The 16,374-nt window shown below is 34.5% G+C and overlaps 1 protein-coding gene across 1 annotated transcript in view; it reads left to right on the top strand.

Annotated features, from left to right (window-relative positions):
- LOC145267019 (tRNA (34-2'-O)-methyltransferase regulator WDR6-like) overlaps positions 1–16,374 on the top strand; it is a 97,717-nt gene that overhangs the window by 17,780 nt on the left and 63,563 nt on the right. The window contains exons 5-8 of the mRNA XM_080122935.1: positions 536–657; positions 7,938–8,094; positions 11,092–11,325; positions 15,412–15,474. Of these exons, the coding sequence (XP_079979061.1) occupies positions 536–657; positions 7,938–8,094; positions 11,092–11,325; positions 15,412–15,474 (576 nt within the window). The remainder of the gene's footprint in view (positions 1–535; positions 658–7,937; positions 8,095–11,091; positions 11,326–15,411; positions 15,475–16,374) is intronic.

The raw sequence follows: 16,374 nt of genomic DNA on the forward strand, positions 1-16,374 counted from the left end.
AATTTGTTTGTTTAAAATGAATATTCAACAATTTATTTGTTTAAAATGAATATTCAACAATTTATTTGTTTAAAATGAATATTCAACAATTTATTTGTTTAAAATGAATATTCAACAATTTATTTGTTTAAAATGAATATTCAACAATTTATTTGTTTAAAATGAATATTCAACAATTTATTTGTTTAAAATGAATATTCAACAATTTATTTGTTTAAAATGAATATTCAACAATTTATTTGTTTAAAATGAATATTCAACAATTTATTTGTTTAAAATGAATATTCAACAATTTATTTGTTTAAAATGAATATTCAACAATTTATTTGTTTAAAATGAATATTCAACAATTTGTTTGTTTAAAATGAATATTCAACGATTGTTAAAAGGGCATCATCCACTAAGCCACAAAACCTATTTTGTACTCTGTCAAAGCAGGATAGGCTGTTTTTAGCAGCGCCTGCCCAGATATGGCAGCAGTACTCTATCCTTGGATGTACTTGGCTTTATGAATTTTATTTTTATTTTCTTCCAGGTGCAAAATCCAGACGTCTATGATTGTCTCGCCCTTGTGACGGGTCACAACTGTATTGTCCATATAAACTGGCGATCCGGTCAAGTACTAGACAATGTCCAGTGTGAAGAACAATGTATTCTGTATCCTTTTGTGTGATTTTACAACTATTAGTCAAGTACGTTCACGAGTTTTTGGTGTTTGTCCAAAATTTGACCAATATTAAAAAAAAAACAAATTTTTGTTAAAAAATCTCTACAATGTTCTATATATTGGGTACAATATAATAATCAATAGAGAATTAGTTCTATCATAATAAATAAAAATCTGCATAAATTAAAATTTATTTAGGCATATTTTATGATCGGGCCACGCCAGGCGGATGAAAATAGTTTTACGTCTGCTTTATTTTGATCTTTTTTACGATTTAAATATTTGCCGATTTTAGAATAATTTTTTAGTATTTGTTTTGATACTTGTGTCCTCAGTCTTAAAGAAATCCTTCTAGATTGAGGCAACTTTTTAATCTTTCTCCCAGACTGACCCTACTGGGGTGAGCTGGATTTTCCCCACATTAAAAAACAACCTTGTGGGTTGCACTGTGCCATCATGGTAAGGAGGAGAAGGAATAGGGAAACAGAATTAAAAAACAGAACAGAACTTTTTTTTTAAATAAAAAGCTTTTTTTTTTCTTTTTTTTTTTTTTTTAAGTCTCTATGATGTTACATAGGTATGGCAAAACAAAGATATCATATTCCAAAACTCACATAAATTGATTTATTTTTAAATAAGAAAATCAAATTTTATGAGTAATTGAAGAACGTCTGTCTTGTCCACCATTTTGAAAACGGTCTAAAAAAAACAAAAAAACAAAGGGAGATAATTGGATAATTTAAACTTGCAAGAATTATGGTGTAATAGTCAAGAAATTCCATAAAATAAACTACTTTTGATCAACTAAATTAATTTTTTCGATTATGATATTTTTTTTTCCGTCATGGGTACATACATCATACAGATTTTTCTGTCAAGGATGTGAATTCCATATAGATTTTTCAGTACTTTTACAGTTTAATCAAGACATTAAAAAATGAAAATATCGAAAAAAAAAAAAAAAGTTATATTGTACCTATTCGTTATGACATGAGGATCTCCGAAAAAAATTTCACTTAATTTGATCAAGTAGTTTTTTGGGGGTTTTTTTTACAGTGGAAAAACACGTTTTTATGAGAGCGCGTTGAAGGTAGCCATCTTGGATTTGTTTTACATTTTTGTTTGAATTTTATAAATGACACGGGAGATAACTCCATGTAAAGTGCCGACACTCCCTCCCCATCTTTAATACTAGCTTTTCTTCCTAAAAATCGAACCTTTTACTCGGTATCATAACAAATTGTTTTTTCGCTGTAAAACAAAAAATACTTGATGAAATTAAGTGAAATTTTTTTTTTTTTCGGAGAACTTCATTCCATAACGGATACGTACAATTTAAACTTTTTTCGATATTTTCATTTTTTAATGTCTTGATTAAACTGTACAAGTACCGATTTTTCTGTATTTTTTGTTTTTTAATATAGGAGGAATTCTAGACGCACCAAATTTTTTTTCTTTGAACTATATTCAATTTATTTCCCCTGAATTATACTAATAATAAGAGAGAATGAACTTGGTCTATCTTTAGTTCATATTTTTGTTATAAGGGAGATAACTCATCTTCATTTTTTTATGCCTGCACTAGCTGAAGTACCCGGCGTTGCCAGGTTGTATTTGAATAATTGTGAATATTCTGTCCTGACACATGACTATCTGATTTCGGTAAAAAAATAATTGTCAAAAAATATCTGTAAGAAATTAAAAATAGAAAACTTTTATTTTCTAAGCCTGTAAATAAATATTTTGATTCCGCTTGTCATAAAATACGTTTAAATAAATTTAAAATCATGCAGATATTCCCATTTATTAATACAAAGGCATGATGGCAGAAGTTAAAAAAAACAAAAAAAAAAAACTTACTACCATCAGCTAGAATCGAAATCAAAACATTTCACATACCAGCTGCGTTCTTTACCGATGGTGGTATTGAGACAAAGATGATTGAGGTGTGGCCCGGGTTCAAAGATCAAAGTGTAGTATCTTTTCCGGCAGTTACTGCAATCAAAGACCATATGTGGGCGCGACCCCGCATATAAGACCATTGTTCTTGAGCAATCAGTTTTGGTCAATGTAGGAGAAACCCTTCATACCAATTGTCACTATCCAGTTCCCTCTCGGGGGGAGCTGGTTCCCCTCCCCTTCACTCTCCACATTAGAAAACGGCCTTGTGCCTAATTTGTTCCAATCAAGTCTAGATATTAATACACTTGAAGAAATTAATTTTATGTGCGCATGCACAGAAAGAAGTAGAAACATATCGGCCGATATGTTTGTGTGCGCTATTCATTTTTTTTTTTTTACATGGTGATTACCACTTATCAAGGCCCAGAAGCCATTCAAGGATAAGGGTTATTGCAAGTACAGTACGTTAGTGTGGAGATTTGATGAAGTGTTTACTTAAGGGGGCGGTTCATCAGGAATTTGTTTACATTGGACTTGAAGACATCCATAAAACCCATTGCTACACTTTATTCTATAAACAATAAATAACTCCTAATATAAACTATTTTAAGAATACCATCGAATCGATAGATTGATAATAACTAATTAACGTTTAGTCAGGTGGGAAGCAGGCAGACGGAACAGAGTTCCACAGGTGTGCACTTCTAAGAAAGAAGCTTTGTTCATGGAATCTACGTTTTGATTTAGGCACAGATAAAGAGTAGGGAAAATTTTTGACAGTGGATTCAGCTAGACGGGTGTTTTTCGTAAAAGATTGGCGAGGGGGGACCAGAGATTGGAGTTCAGACGAGCACCTGCCATAAACAAAGATTTTACTCATCCTTGGTGTATAATTACTATTTCCTGTTAATTTCAGTGTTATATGACCGGTAGTTTAAGTGTTTACCTCTTAAATATTTACAGACACATATAAGTCCGCTGTATAGTCAGGTGGGAAACGTGTCATATGTTATATTTTGGGTGAGATATTAAAACAGTTATATTGTATTGAGAGTTGGGTTATATTGTTTTTATGACACCTGTTATAAACATATAAATCATATGTTGTTTAGCCAGAGGATACGATATCGATGTGTAAACTGAGTCATGTTGTATCAGAGAGTTATCACATGGGTATATATTACAGTTCATATATAAGAAGAATAATCTATGCTTCATACCTTCTTCAAAAGTTCTATCTTCCTGCTGAGCTCCGTGATAAACCATAAAATGATCAACACCATCCAATTGAGACATCTGTTCTTCCTCCTTTTGTTAAACCACTGAACAACACTTTATATTTATATTTTTAAAATATAAATTTATTTCATTTGTCTCAAATGGTCTTCACAAAGAATCTGCTTTTCTTGTCTGCATGTTTGTTCTACCCAGCCACGCTTCCCGGCCGCCTGTTCACTCCCGTGACCAAGCTCCAACTTTCCTGTCTGTTCACTCTCGTGATCAAACTCCAACTCTCGACTCTCTTCAACTCTAAACTTCCCGGCCTCCTGAACTGTTCCGTTTTCAAAGACTATTAGCGAAAATTGAGTTTTGGACATAAGGGTGACCATTTAGGATTTCCAGGTGCTGTATGCGTTCTCCGCTTATCTTGGCATTGTCTCTAGACGTCCTGGACTTCTCCTTGCCCCTGGACTCCAACAGTACCGATTCAGGAGAGGTGTGGTTGGTGATTGCGCAACCCTTGCCTCAAAATTACACGCACAGCTGCTTCTAGAGGGGGTATCCTTTGTCTTTCAAGACTGAACAGAGGCATCATATGTAGAAAGTTTAGCAGCAAGATGAACTTCTGCATGTCAGTACACTCAGGGAATTATTTTTATGGTAGTTACATCATCGGCTAAACTGTGAAAATAACAACAAAGATGAAACTAGGGTGCTTATTTAGAATAACACTTGGTTAAAAAGACAGAAAAATCCTTCTAATGTATGTACTTGTCACAGAACGAAGATGTCATATTCCAAAAATCACATAAGTCGATCAAGTAATTTTTTTTTTTACTAACAAAATCAAATTATGCGATTTTAATGATCAAAAAGTTTTATTTTGAATACAAAAATATTTCTGTAGTCGAATTGAATTGTCACCCTTGAACTTTGGCAAAATTTAAAAACAATATGGCTGCTCCCTACCTCCACCTTGCTTCTTCATAAAATTTGTACTTGTAAAACTCCAAAAACAATACATTGTAAAAATAGGTTTTCTCAATTAAAAAACTTTTTAATCATTAAAATCGCATTATTTGATTTTGTTAGCAAAAAACAAATTACTTGATTGACTTACGTGATTTTTGGAATATGGCATCTTCGTTTTCGTGACAGGTACATACATTATAAAGATTTTTTTTCTGTATTTTTGTTTTTTAATTAAATGTCCTTTTAAATAAAATCCCGAATATATAACAAAAAAAAAAAGCTATTAGAGTAGAAGGTTTTTCTAAAATGAAGGGGTGGGATTTTTTGCTTATCAGTTTTGATATTTGTTAAATGAGTACAAGTTCAGTAAGCTTGTCCGATTAACTTTTGGTCCCCCAATTTATCGGAGAGGGACCTATGTTTTCAGTGGCATCCGTGCATCCATTAGTCCAGATGGTTGCCAGATAACCATCCATTAGTTTTTCCTGAAATTTTGCCACAAATTGTATTTCATTAGATATGAACAGTAAAAAAAATTTTATTACAAAAGTTCCCGTTGTGTCCCTAGGGGCTCAAAAGAGGTATAAAATAGCTAAAAATGACACGTTTTGCCCCATAACTTTTGATCCATCCATTAGATCTTTCTGAAACTTGGCCAAAATGTGGAGCCTATTGTTCTTAATATAAATCCAGAATGGGTGACTCTAGCAAAATTCTGGTTCACGTCCCCGGGGACTTTTAGTGCTAAAAACGTCCGTTTTTGTGACTCTTATTTCATATTTCTCAACAAAAACTTGATATCTCTGACTATATAGAGGTTTTTCACGGTTGTCAACTCAAATATACATGAAACTGCACCGTTATGCATTTACACTGGGATTCCGTATCCCCAGGGGCTCAAAAGAAGTCAAAAATGACACTTTTTGCCCCATAGCATTTAATCCATCCTGAAATTCTTTGACCCTTAACATTTCTTCACTATTTTTTGTGGCATCATCTCACATGCAGCACCAGAGAGGGACCACACATGCACGGCTTATTTATTGTTTTGGCACTTCTGTATTACATGGACGGCACCGGGTTTTTTTTTAGGGGGGGGCGTTTCACTAAACTGTCGCTAGATGGTGCTTCTCTGTCAAAAAAACTAATGTATTTAACTTTTTTTACCTGGCAGAAAAAAAAATTTTAAACTATAATTTGTTACAGTGACAGTTTCATTTTAATTCAATTTTGGAAAAAAAAAAAAAAATTCGAATTTTACTTTAATTCGAAAAATGTTCATTTAATTTATTAAATTGTTCAGGGGGAAAAATCCAATTTTATTTTAATTCAAAAAATGTTTAATTAAAATTATATTTTCTTATGTAAACTTTTCAATAAATGTTTTTACAATTATGTATTGATACATTTTTATACAATAAATGTTTTTACAATTATGTATTGATACATTTTTATATAATAAATGTATTCATAATTATATATTGATACATTTTTATACAATAAATGTTTTTACAATTATATATTGATACATTTTTATACAATAAATGTTTTTACAATTATATATTGATACATTTTCATACAATAAATGTTTTTACAATTATATATTGATACATTTTTATACAATAAATGTTTTTACAATTATATATTGATACATTTTTATACAATAAATGTTTTTACAATTATATATTGATACATTTTTATACAATAAATGTATTTACAATTATATATTGATACATTTTTATACAATAAATGTATTTAAAATTATATATTGATACATTTTTATACAATAAATGTATTTTTAATTATATATTGATACATTTTTGTACAATAAATGTATTTATAATTATATATTTATACATTTTTATACAATAAATGTTTTTACAATTATATATTGATATATTTTTATACAATAAATGTTTTTGCAATTATATTTTGATACATTTTTATACAATAAATGTTTTTACAATTATATATTGATACATTTTTATACAATAAATGTTTTTGCAATTATATTTTGATACATTTTTATACAATAAATATTTTTACAATTATGTATTGATACATTTTTATACAATAAATGTATTTATAATTATATATTGATACATTTTTATACAATAGATGTATTTATAATTATATATTGATACATTTTTATACAATAGATGTATTTACAATTATATATTGATACATTTTTATACAATAAATGTTTTTACAATTATATATTGATACATTTTTATACAATAAATGTTTTTACAATTATATATTGATACATTTTTATATAATAAATGTTTTTACAATTATATATTGATACATTTTTATACAAATGTATTTATAATTATATATTGATACATTTTTATACAAATGTATTTATAATTATATATTGATACATTTTTATACAATAAATGTTTTTATAATTATATATTGATACATTTTTATACAATAAATGTTTTTATAATTATATATTGATACATTTTTATACAATAAATGTATTTACAATTATATATTGATACATTTTTATACAATAAATGTATTTACAATTATATATTGATACATTTTTATACAATAAATGTTTTTACAATTATATATTGATACATTTTTATACAATAAATGTTTTAATAATTATATATTGATACATTTTTATACAATAAATGTATTTATAATTATATATTGATACATTTTTATACAATAAATGTATTTATAATTATATTTTGATACATTTTTATACAATAAATGTTTTTACAATTGTATACAAATGTATCAATATATAATTGTAAAAACATTTATTGTATAAAAATGTATCAATATATAATTGTAAAAACATTTATTGTATACAAATGTATAAATATACAATAAATGTTTTTACAATTATGTATTGATACATTTTTATACAATAAATATTTTTATAATTATATATTGATACATTTTTATACAATAAATATTTTTACAATTATATATTGATACATTTTTATACAATAAATGTTTTTATAATTATATATTGATACATTTTTATACAATAAATATTTTTACAATTATATATTGATACATTTTTATACAATAAATGTATTTATAATTATATATTGATACATTTTTATACAATGGCGCCGTCCATGTGATACAGAAGTGCCATTTTTTTATGAGATAATCTTCCTTCCAAATCTTCCTTAATCCTTGTGCGCAGTTACTGCGGACATTTCATTGGATCAGCGTGGGACCAGTTAATCCTCGCGGCGGGCACAGTATTTAATCAGATTATCCTCTGGGCACCAACCACTCATCTGATGACCACTGATAATTTGACCATCAGCAAACCGTTACACCGACTTACTGGACATCAGGTAAGTGGATAGCTCAATTTGGTTAAGATCAAAGTGTATTATCTGCTTGACCCTCAATCAGTGAAGGAAAAATCTTTCTAGACTGTTGCAATTTTAATTTTTATCGCAATCCAAAGTAATCTGGGGGGGGGGCAGTGCATTTTCACTGCATTAAAAACTGACATGCATCCAAATCTGTATTTATGGGAGGGGGGGGGTAGATAGAGACAGCGTCTACCACAGGTAGTCCTGGAATTTATCTGGTTAAAATTTTATTATACAGGGTGGCTTTGGTGCTGTGGAGGTCGTTGGTGATGTTCTCAACGTATGACCAAACAACGTAGTCCAGCAGGTTCAGGTCAAGGGAGGAGGAGGGGGGGAGGGCAATGAAAAAAGGGTACAAAATCGTAGCATTCCTTCTGAAGCCAAACCTTGGTCTTTTTGGACTCCTGCTGCCACACCCAGGGTCTGCCAGCTGCCACCTGATTGCACCAGGGGATCACCACACTCTTCAGCACATCCAGGTACACTCTGGTGTCGATTTCGAAGATGTGAGGTGGCATGATGTTGCTCTCACTTGAAACTACACCAAAGTTCATAATCGTTGCCGGAAACTATTTTTATCACATTGGGTATGTCCCTGTTATTCATGAGAATCCAGCAACGCATTCTGAGGGTGCTGAAAATGGTCCTGTAGTCATAACTTGGATCGGTAGAGAACATGCGTTATACAGCGGCGCATCTCTGATCTCGCTCGTTGAACATTGTCTCATTTTCAGACATGATAGAAGGTTCCTATTGCTTTTTTTCATTCAATTTTCACCCTAAACAAGGCACAGTGCCACTTTGATGCACGGGGCTACTATCAGGGACATAAATTGCAGGGATATTATGAAGGGAGGTGGGCAGCAAGATGTCTGTTCACATTACACTTGAACTTCTGCATGTCAGTACAGTTTGGAAAGCAGAATCCCGGAAGGGAGTTCCAAACTCTAAAAGTTCTGGGGAAGAAACTATTGGAGTAGAAGGCTTTCTTACACCTATAGATCTCTACTGTGAAGGGGTGGGATTTAGCTGCTTGTTGGGTTTGTCAGGGGTATTTACGTCGAGGGGGTACAAGTGCTTGTAGTTTGTCAGAGCATTCACCATTAAAGTACTTGTAGAACAGGCAGAGGGATGCAACATCTCGCCGATGGGATGGAGGCTGAAGCCTAGATGACAGTTCAGGGCTTATCAGATTGGCGACTCTCTTTTAAACCTTGTCTAGGAGCGAGAGACTAGCAGCAGATGCACCAGCCCAAATGTGGCAACAATACTCCATACATGGGCGAATGGTGGCCTTATAGAGGTACAGGATACTTTCAGACGTAAATAACTTTCTAGCACAGTAAAGAGAACCCACCTTCTTCGCAGCAGCCTTGGCAATATGCTCTCAATGTATCTATTCCAGTTCATGTTCGTTAGGCCAAGGAGTTTAAAGGAAGTACTTTCAGGTAATGTGTTTTTGGACATTGCTATTGGTGGTAGAGTTTTGTACACACAATTGGCCTACTGTTACGTGGTGGGTGTTATTATTAGAAGTACCAAATATATGCGTGTGTTATATACTGGTGGTAGTAAGATGACGTATATTCTGTATTGTTTTTGTTCATTTTAGGAGAGTCTTAGTGAGAGAGATTAGTTAGATTAGTGTTCATGGGTTGAGTGTTCATATTGTCTTAAGATGTTCATGTTGTAAGAGATTAATGACAGAGTACACAGAAGGCGAGAGTTCTGTATATATATATAATAGACATATATATATATATATATAATAGACAGGTACATGTTACTACAAGAGAACCAATTCAATGAGAGGAGATTTATGAATATCTTGATAGAGAGACCGAGAGATAGTGCGTTTGAAATTTACATTTTGACAGTTGTGCATATAATATAAACACGTTTCCTTTCTCGTTGTAATGATGAACACAGAAGACACAGATACACAAAGATGATGACGTCCTTTATTTCATGATTTCACGTGAGGAATTCAAAGTTTCTTTACATGGTTACATGGTTATTTCTAAAACCCTCTCACTTCTAGAGGGTGTCTTGATTCTAACGGAGAATCGGTCTGAAACTCTCTGCTTCTCTCCGACTCTTCTCCCAGACTGCATCTAAAAACTCTACCTATATTGAGAACTCGTCACGTCATCGCATGATTAAACATGTGCTCATAAAGCACGTTGGATGATAGCGTCACGTTGCCAAACTTGACATGACCCCGAGTTCAGTAACCTATTTTTCAAAGAACATTTTTACAAAATATATTTACAATTTCAATCGACGATTAAATTCCTTAACAGAAACAAATTTCATTATTACATTCCTTTTCCATATACAGATATGTAAGCTAAACAATTGCAATTCCTTATTTCAATAACATTCTGTATTTATTTTAACTTATGATTGGAATTTTTAATTCCAAATCTAGCTTCGCAAGTTCGAATCCTTGTCTATCCTATTTCATGTTTACATTTAACTAATTCCCTATTTTTTTTTTACTTACATGAAAAGGGGACAGCCCTTTTATCATGTAACATTACTAGTAGATGGTACGCAACAAAAAAGCAAACCAGGTTTTCATCAAACGGAAATGAAATCATGTAGTCTTTTCTATGGTGACAATTTTATCATTCCACCCTGTAATAATAATAATCTAAACCCATTCATGTGTGACCATTGCAGGAAAACAGGGTAGAGCAGGTGCTAGTTTGATAGCAAGAATAAGTGTTCTGTTATGCGTGTGTGTGTGTGGGGGGGGGGTCCCGCTTATATTGCATCAAATGTTCACATTACGGCACGTCAGCCTGACGTATGCCGACCCCAATACATATCAGTTATTATAGCCTGTTCACTTCTAACAGAATTTTCTAATTTCTACTTTCTGTGGATCGTTCCGTTTTTACCGTTTTTCTATCAGCATGTGCCATATTTTAATTATTCATAATTTTTTTGTGCATCATCAAATTTCAGGGCGTGATTTTCTCGATCCATTATCACGGAAGCCTGAGGCGGATCTGTTCTGCCTCCGATGATCGGAGCATTCGAGTGTGGCAACTTCGCTTTCCCACAGAGGGTACTGGAAATCGTCAGAGTATTTTAGACTGGCAGGGAGTGGTCAGTGAGTGTCTTCACGTGTTGTATGGTCATCAAGCCAGGGTGTGGCGGGCCCATTTGACATCAACCGGTCTGACGAGTATTGGAGAGGTAAGTACCAGTCAAAGGACGTTTTTTGGAAACCAAGTTTGATTTACAATGTAAATACTTCCCTGCAGCCTACAACATGGTCATCTCAAAATCCAATGTACACAAGTCCTGGGTATCATCTTAAAAGACATCCAATGGTGAGACCCCATTAGGGGTTTGTCGGGAATGTGGAGTTGCCCCGTCATTACTATTGTTCGCAGGTTCAATTTTACCCAGAGTGTTTGTTACTACTAGATCAGGCTGTCTGATGATGCTGACTTCCTGACCAAAAATGCACCAAACGTTGATGTTATTTTTTTTTTTTTCTTTTCCCTTTGCAAAATTCAATCATGTTCTGCAAACTCAAAAAGCAAAAACAGCAAGTTTCTTGTATTATTTGTAACTCATCGTAGAGTCATTAATTTGTACGGGTGTGAGTCGGTGTTCACTAATCCATAATCGGGATCTTTCAATTTTTAGGACCATGGTTGTGGGTGTCATAACCTTATTGAAGTCGAAAGTAGGAGTGTATCTGTGAGACCGTTAAATGTAAATTTAACGAGATCGCCGATCTATAGGAAAGTTTCACACCAAGGCACGTCCTTACATAAATAAGAATAAAAATCTAGAAATAACTCCGGAAAATAACGACACCCGACAAAGAACACGAAATTGCAGTAATTTTATTATAAAATAAAAAAAGTAGAAGTTTAGATTGTTCCAACATTTTTCACCAGGATTTGACATCACCTGGGGATTTTGGAGGTTAAATCGGGGGGGGGGGGGCTGAACTTAATCACTGTGCATTCACCATGTTCCTATTTAAAATTTAATTCTTTTTTATTTAAAAAACGGACCATTTTTTTTTTTTTTTTTTTTTTTTTCTTCAAAGATACTTCATTTTTATTTTGGAAAATTGACCATTTCTGCCTTTTAAAAAAAAACGAACCATTTTTATTTATTTTTTTTTTTTCTCTCAAAACAGACCAATGTTTTCCTGCAGGTCACCAATTTATAATCGAGATTTTCAACTTTAGGACCGTGGTTGCAATAGTCGCAATTTTATTGAAGTCAAAAAGTAGGAGTGTATCTGTGGGACCATTAAAAGTAAACTTGACCGGATCGTCGATTAATAAAAAGGTTTCACCAATCCATATCCGTACATAAAGAAATAAAAATGATATCCGAAAAATGACACCCGACAAAGAACACGAAATTGCAGTATTAACATGAATTAAACAACATTTATTTACGTGTTAGGAATATAAGTTTAGATTGTTCTAACGTAAGTGTTTTCTTGTGTGGAATGTTCGTATTGACGGATTAATTAAATGAGGATTTTGTGAGAATAGCACAAGGTTTGAAATTGATTTTTTATTATCAGAGTGTCATGCGTGGCTTGAAGATAATAGGATTATTTTCTGAGAAAAAAAAACAGTCTGCTTGTGTTGATCTCATAAATTAAATTCTCGTTCGATGTGGTAACTTTACACGATGCGAATTAAGGTTCAAGTGCATGGTGCGTAAATTCAGGATGGAGAATTTTTACATCTCCCAGTGATGGAGTTATTCTAAACATATCCAGTTCTTGGGAAAACAAGAGAAAAACTAAAACCAATTTGATTTTTTGTGGCAAATCTTTATATACAGGTGTTCTCGAATGTTCCAGCTTGTTTACTGTATTTCTACATGAGGAAACAGAACAAGAGTACGCTACCCCCGTGAAGTAAAGGGTTCCGCTCGAAATAATGTCCAAATTCCTGAGTTCGACAAAAACATTCCCGAGTTCGGCAATATACACCTGAAGAAGGTCGGAGGTTACATCGACCAAAACGTTGTGAAAATGACACTCAGTATGAGAACAGTAGTCCGATGAATCCAAATAATACGAATAATTAATCCTCATCTCAAAAATTCAGAAACATGGAAGCAAGAATGGCTGAATCCTTAGAAAATGACCTGCAGACCATAGTGGAATGGGGACGTAAATGGAATGTTAGTAAGAGTAAGCTGTTCTCCTTTAATAATTACATCAAGATGTGACACAAGGTCCTTTAACAATTACAAGACACCTCTCCAACCACCGATATCCATGACAAATAACTTCCTACCTGAAAATTCTTCCTTCAAACTCTTCAGCTTAACATTCACAGGAAATATAAACTGGAATAAATACATTGAGGACATTGCGAAGGCTGCTGCAAGGAATGTGGGCTCCCTCTATCATGCTAGAAAACTGCTCACACCTGAGAGTATCCTGTAACTCCACAAGGCCACCATTTGCCCATGTATGGAGTATTGTTGCCACATCTGGGCTAGTGCATCTACGAGGGGCGTGCAATAATGCCCCTGACCCACTTCCCATAGCAGTAGAGCAACGAAACTAGGCACAGTTAGTAGCCTTTCTCTACATAGGAACCACCCAGAGTTATGCATTTCTCCCATCGTTTGATGCAGCTCTGGAAACCGTTTTTGTAGAACACCCCAGGTTGGTCTTTCAACCACGACGTGACTTCAGAAATCAAGGCTGCATCATCTGGGAAACGCTTTCCTTTCAAAAACAGCATCATGGCTGGGAAGAGGTGAAAGTCAGAGGGTGCAAGGTCAGGAAAGTAGGGAGGATAGGGTAGGATTACATAACCACACGCCCGTGCTTCTGATCTGGCGACATGCGAGTTGTGGACCGGAACATTGTCCTGCAGGAGGAGGGTCCCTTTGCTGATCTTGCCCCGCCTCTTGATTTTGATAGCTTCCCTTAATTTCCTCAAAAGTGAAGCATAATAGGCTCCTGTAATTGTGGTACCCTTTGCCAGGAAATCTGTCATCACTACTCCGTCCTGGTCCCAGAAGACTGAGCATGACCTTGCTAGCGGAGGGCTGCACCCTTGCCTTCTTTGGAGGTGGTGAGTCCAAGTGCTTCTACTGTATTGACTGGGCTTTGGTCTCTGGATCATAGTGATGGACCCAGGTTTCATCCTGTGTAATCAGTCTTTTAAAAAACTTTGACTCATCTTCTTGGCACATCTCCAAATTCATCCTCGAGCACTCGACGCGTTCTCGCTTCTGGAATGGCGTGAGCAACCTGGGAATCCATCTGGCAGACACTTTATGCATATGCAAATGGTCATGAATGATAGTTTCCACAGACCCTGTACTAATCTTGACATCTTGGGCTATTTGGCGAACAGTAATGCGGCAATCTTCCAAAATGGAAGCCTCAACTTGACAGATGCCTCATCAATGGCAGAAGGGGGGGGGCAACCAGGTCTGTGAGCTGTTTTCACAGACTTCCGGTCATGTTTGAATTCATGATGCCAGCGTTTTACAAGCTCATATGATGAGGCATTATCACCATAAGTTTCTTTCATTTCATCAAAAGTCTCCTGTGGTGTGCGTCCTTTCAAATACAAAAACCAGATCACTGCTTGACATTCAACAGGCTCCATTTCACACCTGACTCAGTGCAAACACCTGTAAAACAGAGACCACAATTAGTTCAGAGCTGTAATTTTCCACATAACCCGTAGAGATATAAATCATTGCACGTGCAAAATTTCAGCTGGATCAGACAACTGGAAGTGGGTCAGGGGCATTACTTATTGCACGTCTCTTATACCACTAGTCTCTCTCTTTGATAGGGTCCAAAAAAGAGTTGTCAATCTAATCGGACCCATTTTATCAACTAAGCTCCAACCCCTGTCCCATCACTGCAGTGTTGCATCCCTGTGCCTGTTTTACAAGTATTTTAATGGAATGTGCTCTGATGAACTCATCGCACTTGTGCCCCCTCAACATATATAATCCAGACAAACCCGCTTAACAACAAAATCACACCCCTTCACTGATGAGGTTTCTTAATGCCAGAAAGTTTTCTACTTTAATAGCTTCTTCCCTAGAACAGCTAGACTTTGGAATTCCCTTCCTGCTACCTGCTTTCTAAACTATACTGATATGCTTTAAGTTTAAATGCAGTGTAAACCAACATCTTAATTTTTTTTTAGGCACGGTCCCAATTAGTAGACCCTTATGTCCAAAAAAAAAAAAAAATAAAAAAAAATAATTAAACGTTTCTTTTTTTTTTTTTTTTTATTTGTCGATTCATTTCAGGATGCTACCTGCTGTGTTTGGGACCAGGAAGGAAAAATTCGGCACAAGTTCAAAGGTCATAAGGTAAGTGTGATGAAGAACTCAAAAATTTGGTCGTCTATTGTTAGTGTGTGTGTGTGTGCGTGTGTATATGTTGTCTGTGTGTATGTGTGTGGGTGGGTGTATGTGTTGTGTCTATGTGTGGGTGTGTGTGTGTTGTGTCTGTGTGAGTGTGTGTGTGCATGAGGGTGAGTGTATGGGTTGGGGGGTTGTATTTATGTGTGTGTATGTATGTGTGTATGTATAAATTTTCTTGTCTTAGTATTTATTTATAATTTTTATGATTCATTATATAATTCCCTATATAATAAAACTAGCCTGACATACATACATACAAACATACATACATTTAAACAGACAGATGAGATTTATGTATATACTAGTCTGGGTACCCGGCATGCCCGGGTGTTTGGAGGTGTGTGTTGAGCAAAAAAAAAAAAGTGGTAGTAGGTAGGCAGGTTCAGTGAAGGAGGAAAAGAATGTGAAAAAAAAGTGACATCTTTGCTGTTGCGTCCATCGTCAGGCCCATATGCGCATATAGATTCAGGCATATCTGCACATACAGATACCAATACTCGTGAGCACATACATCGACATATATACACAGCTGCACGCTCTCACACACGTATGTGGACAGCAGGCAGCGGGCACATATGCTCTCACATCCACACACATATACATAGGTACGTGCACATACACATCGGTACCTCGTATATACGCCTCCTTGTATGCCGATGTGGTTATGTATCTGTGTATGAGCGCATCCATGCCTGTGCACACGTACCCAATTTTAGCACCTTAAGGAAAATTTGACGTAAGCGGGAGCAACGCGGGTGTCTATGCATGCAGGCGCACATATGCATGCAGGCGCACATATGTGCATATATTTGCACGCCAGGGCGGGGATGTATGTGTACATGTGAG

Source organism: Euprymna scolopes, chromosome 42 (assembly GCF_053919585.1).
Source record: "Euprymna scolopes isolate OS-2025 chromosome 42, ASM5391958v1, whole genome shotgun sequence".
NCBI lineage: Eukaryota > Metazoa > Mollusca > Cephalopoda > Sepiida > Sepiolidae > Euprymna > Euprymna scolopes.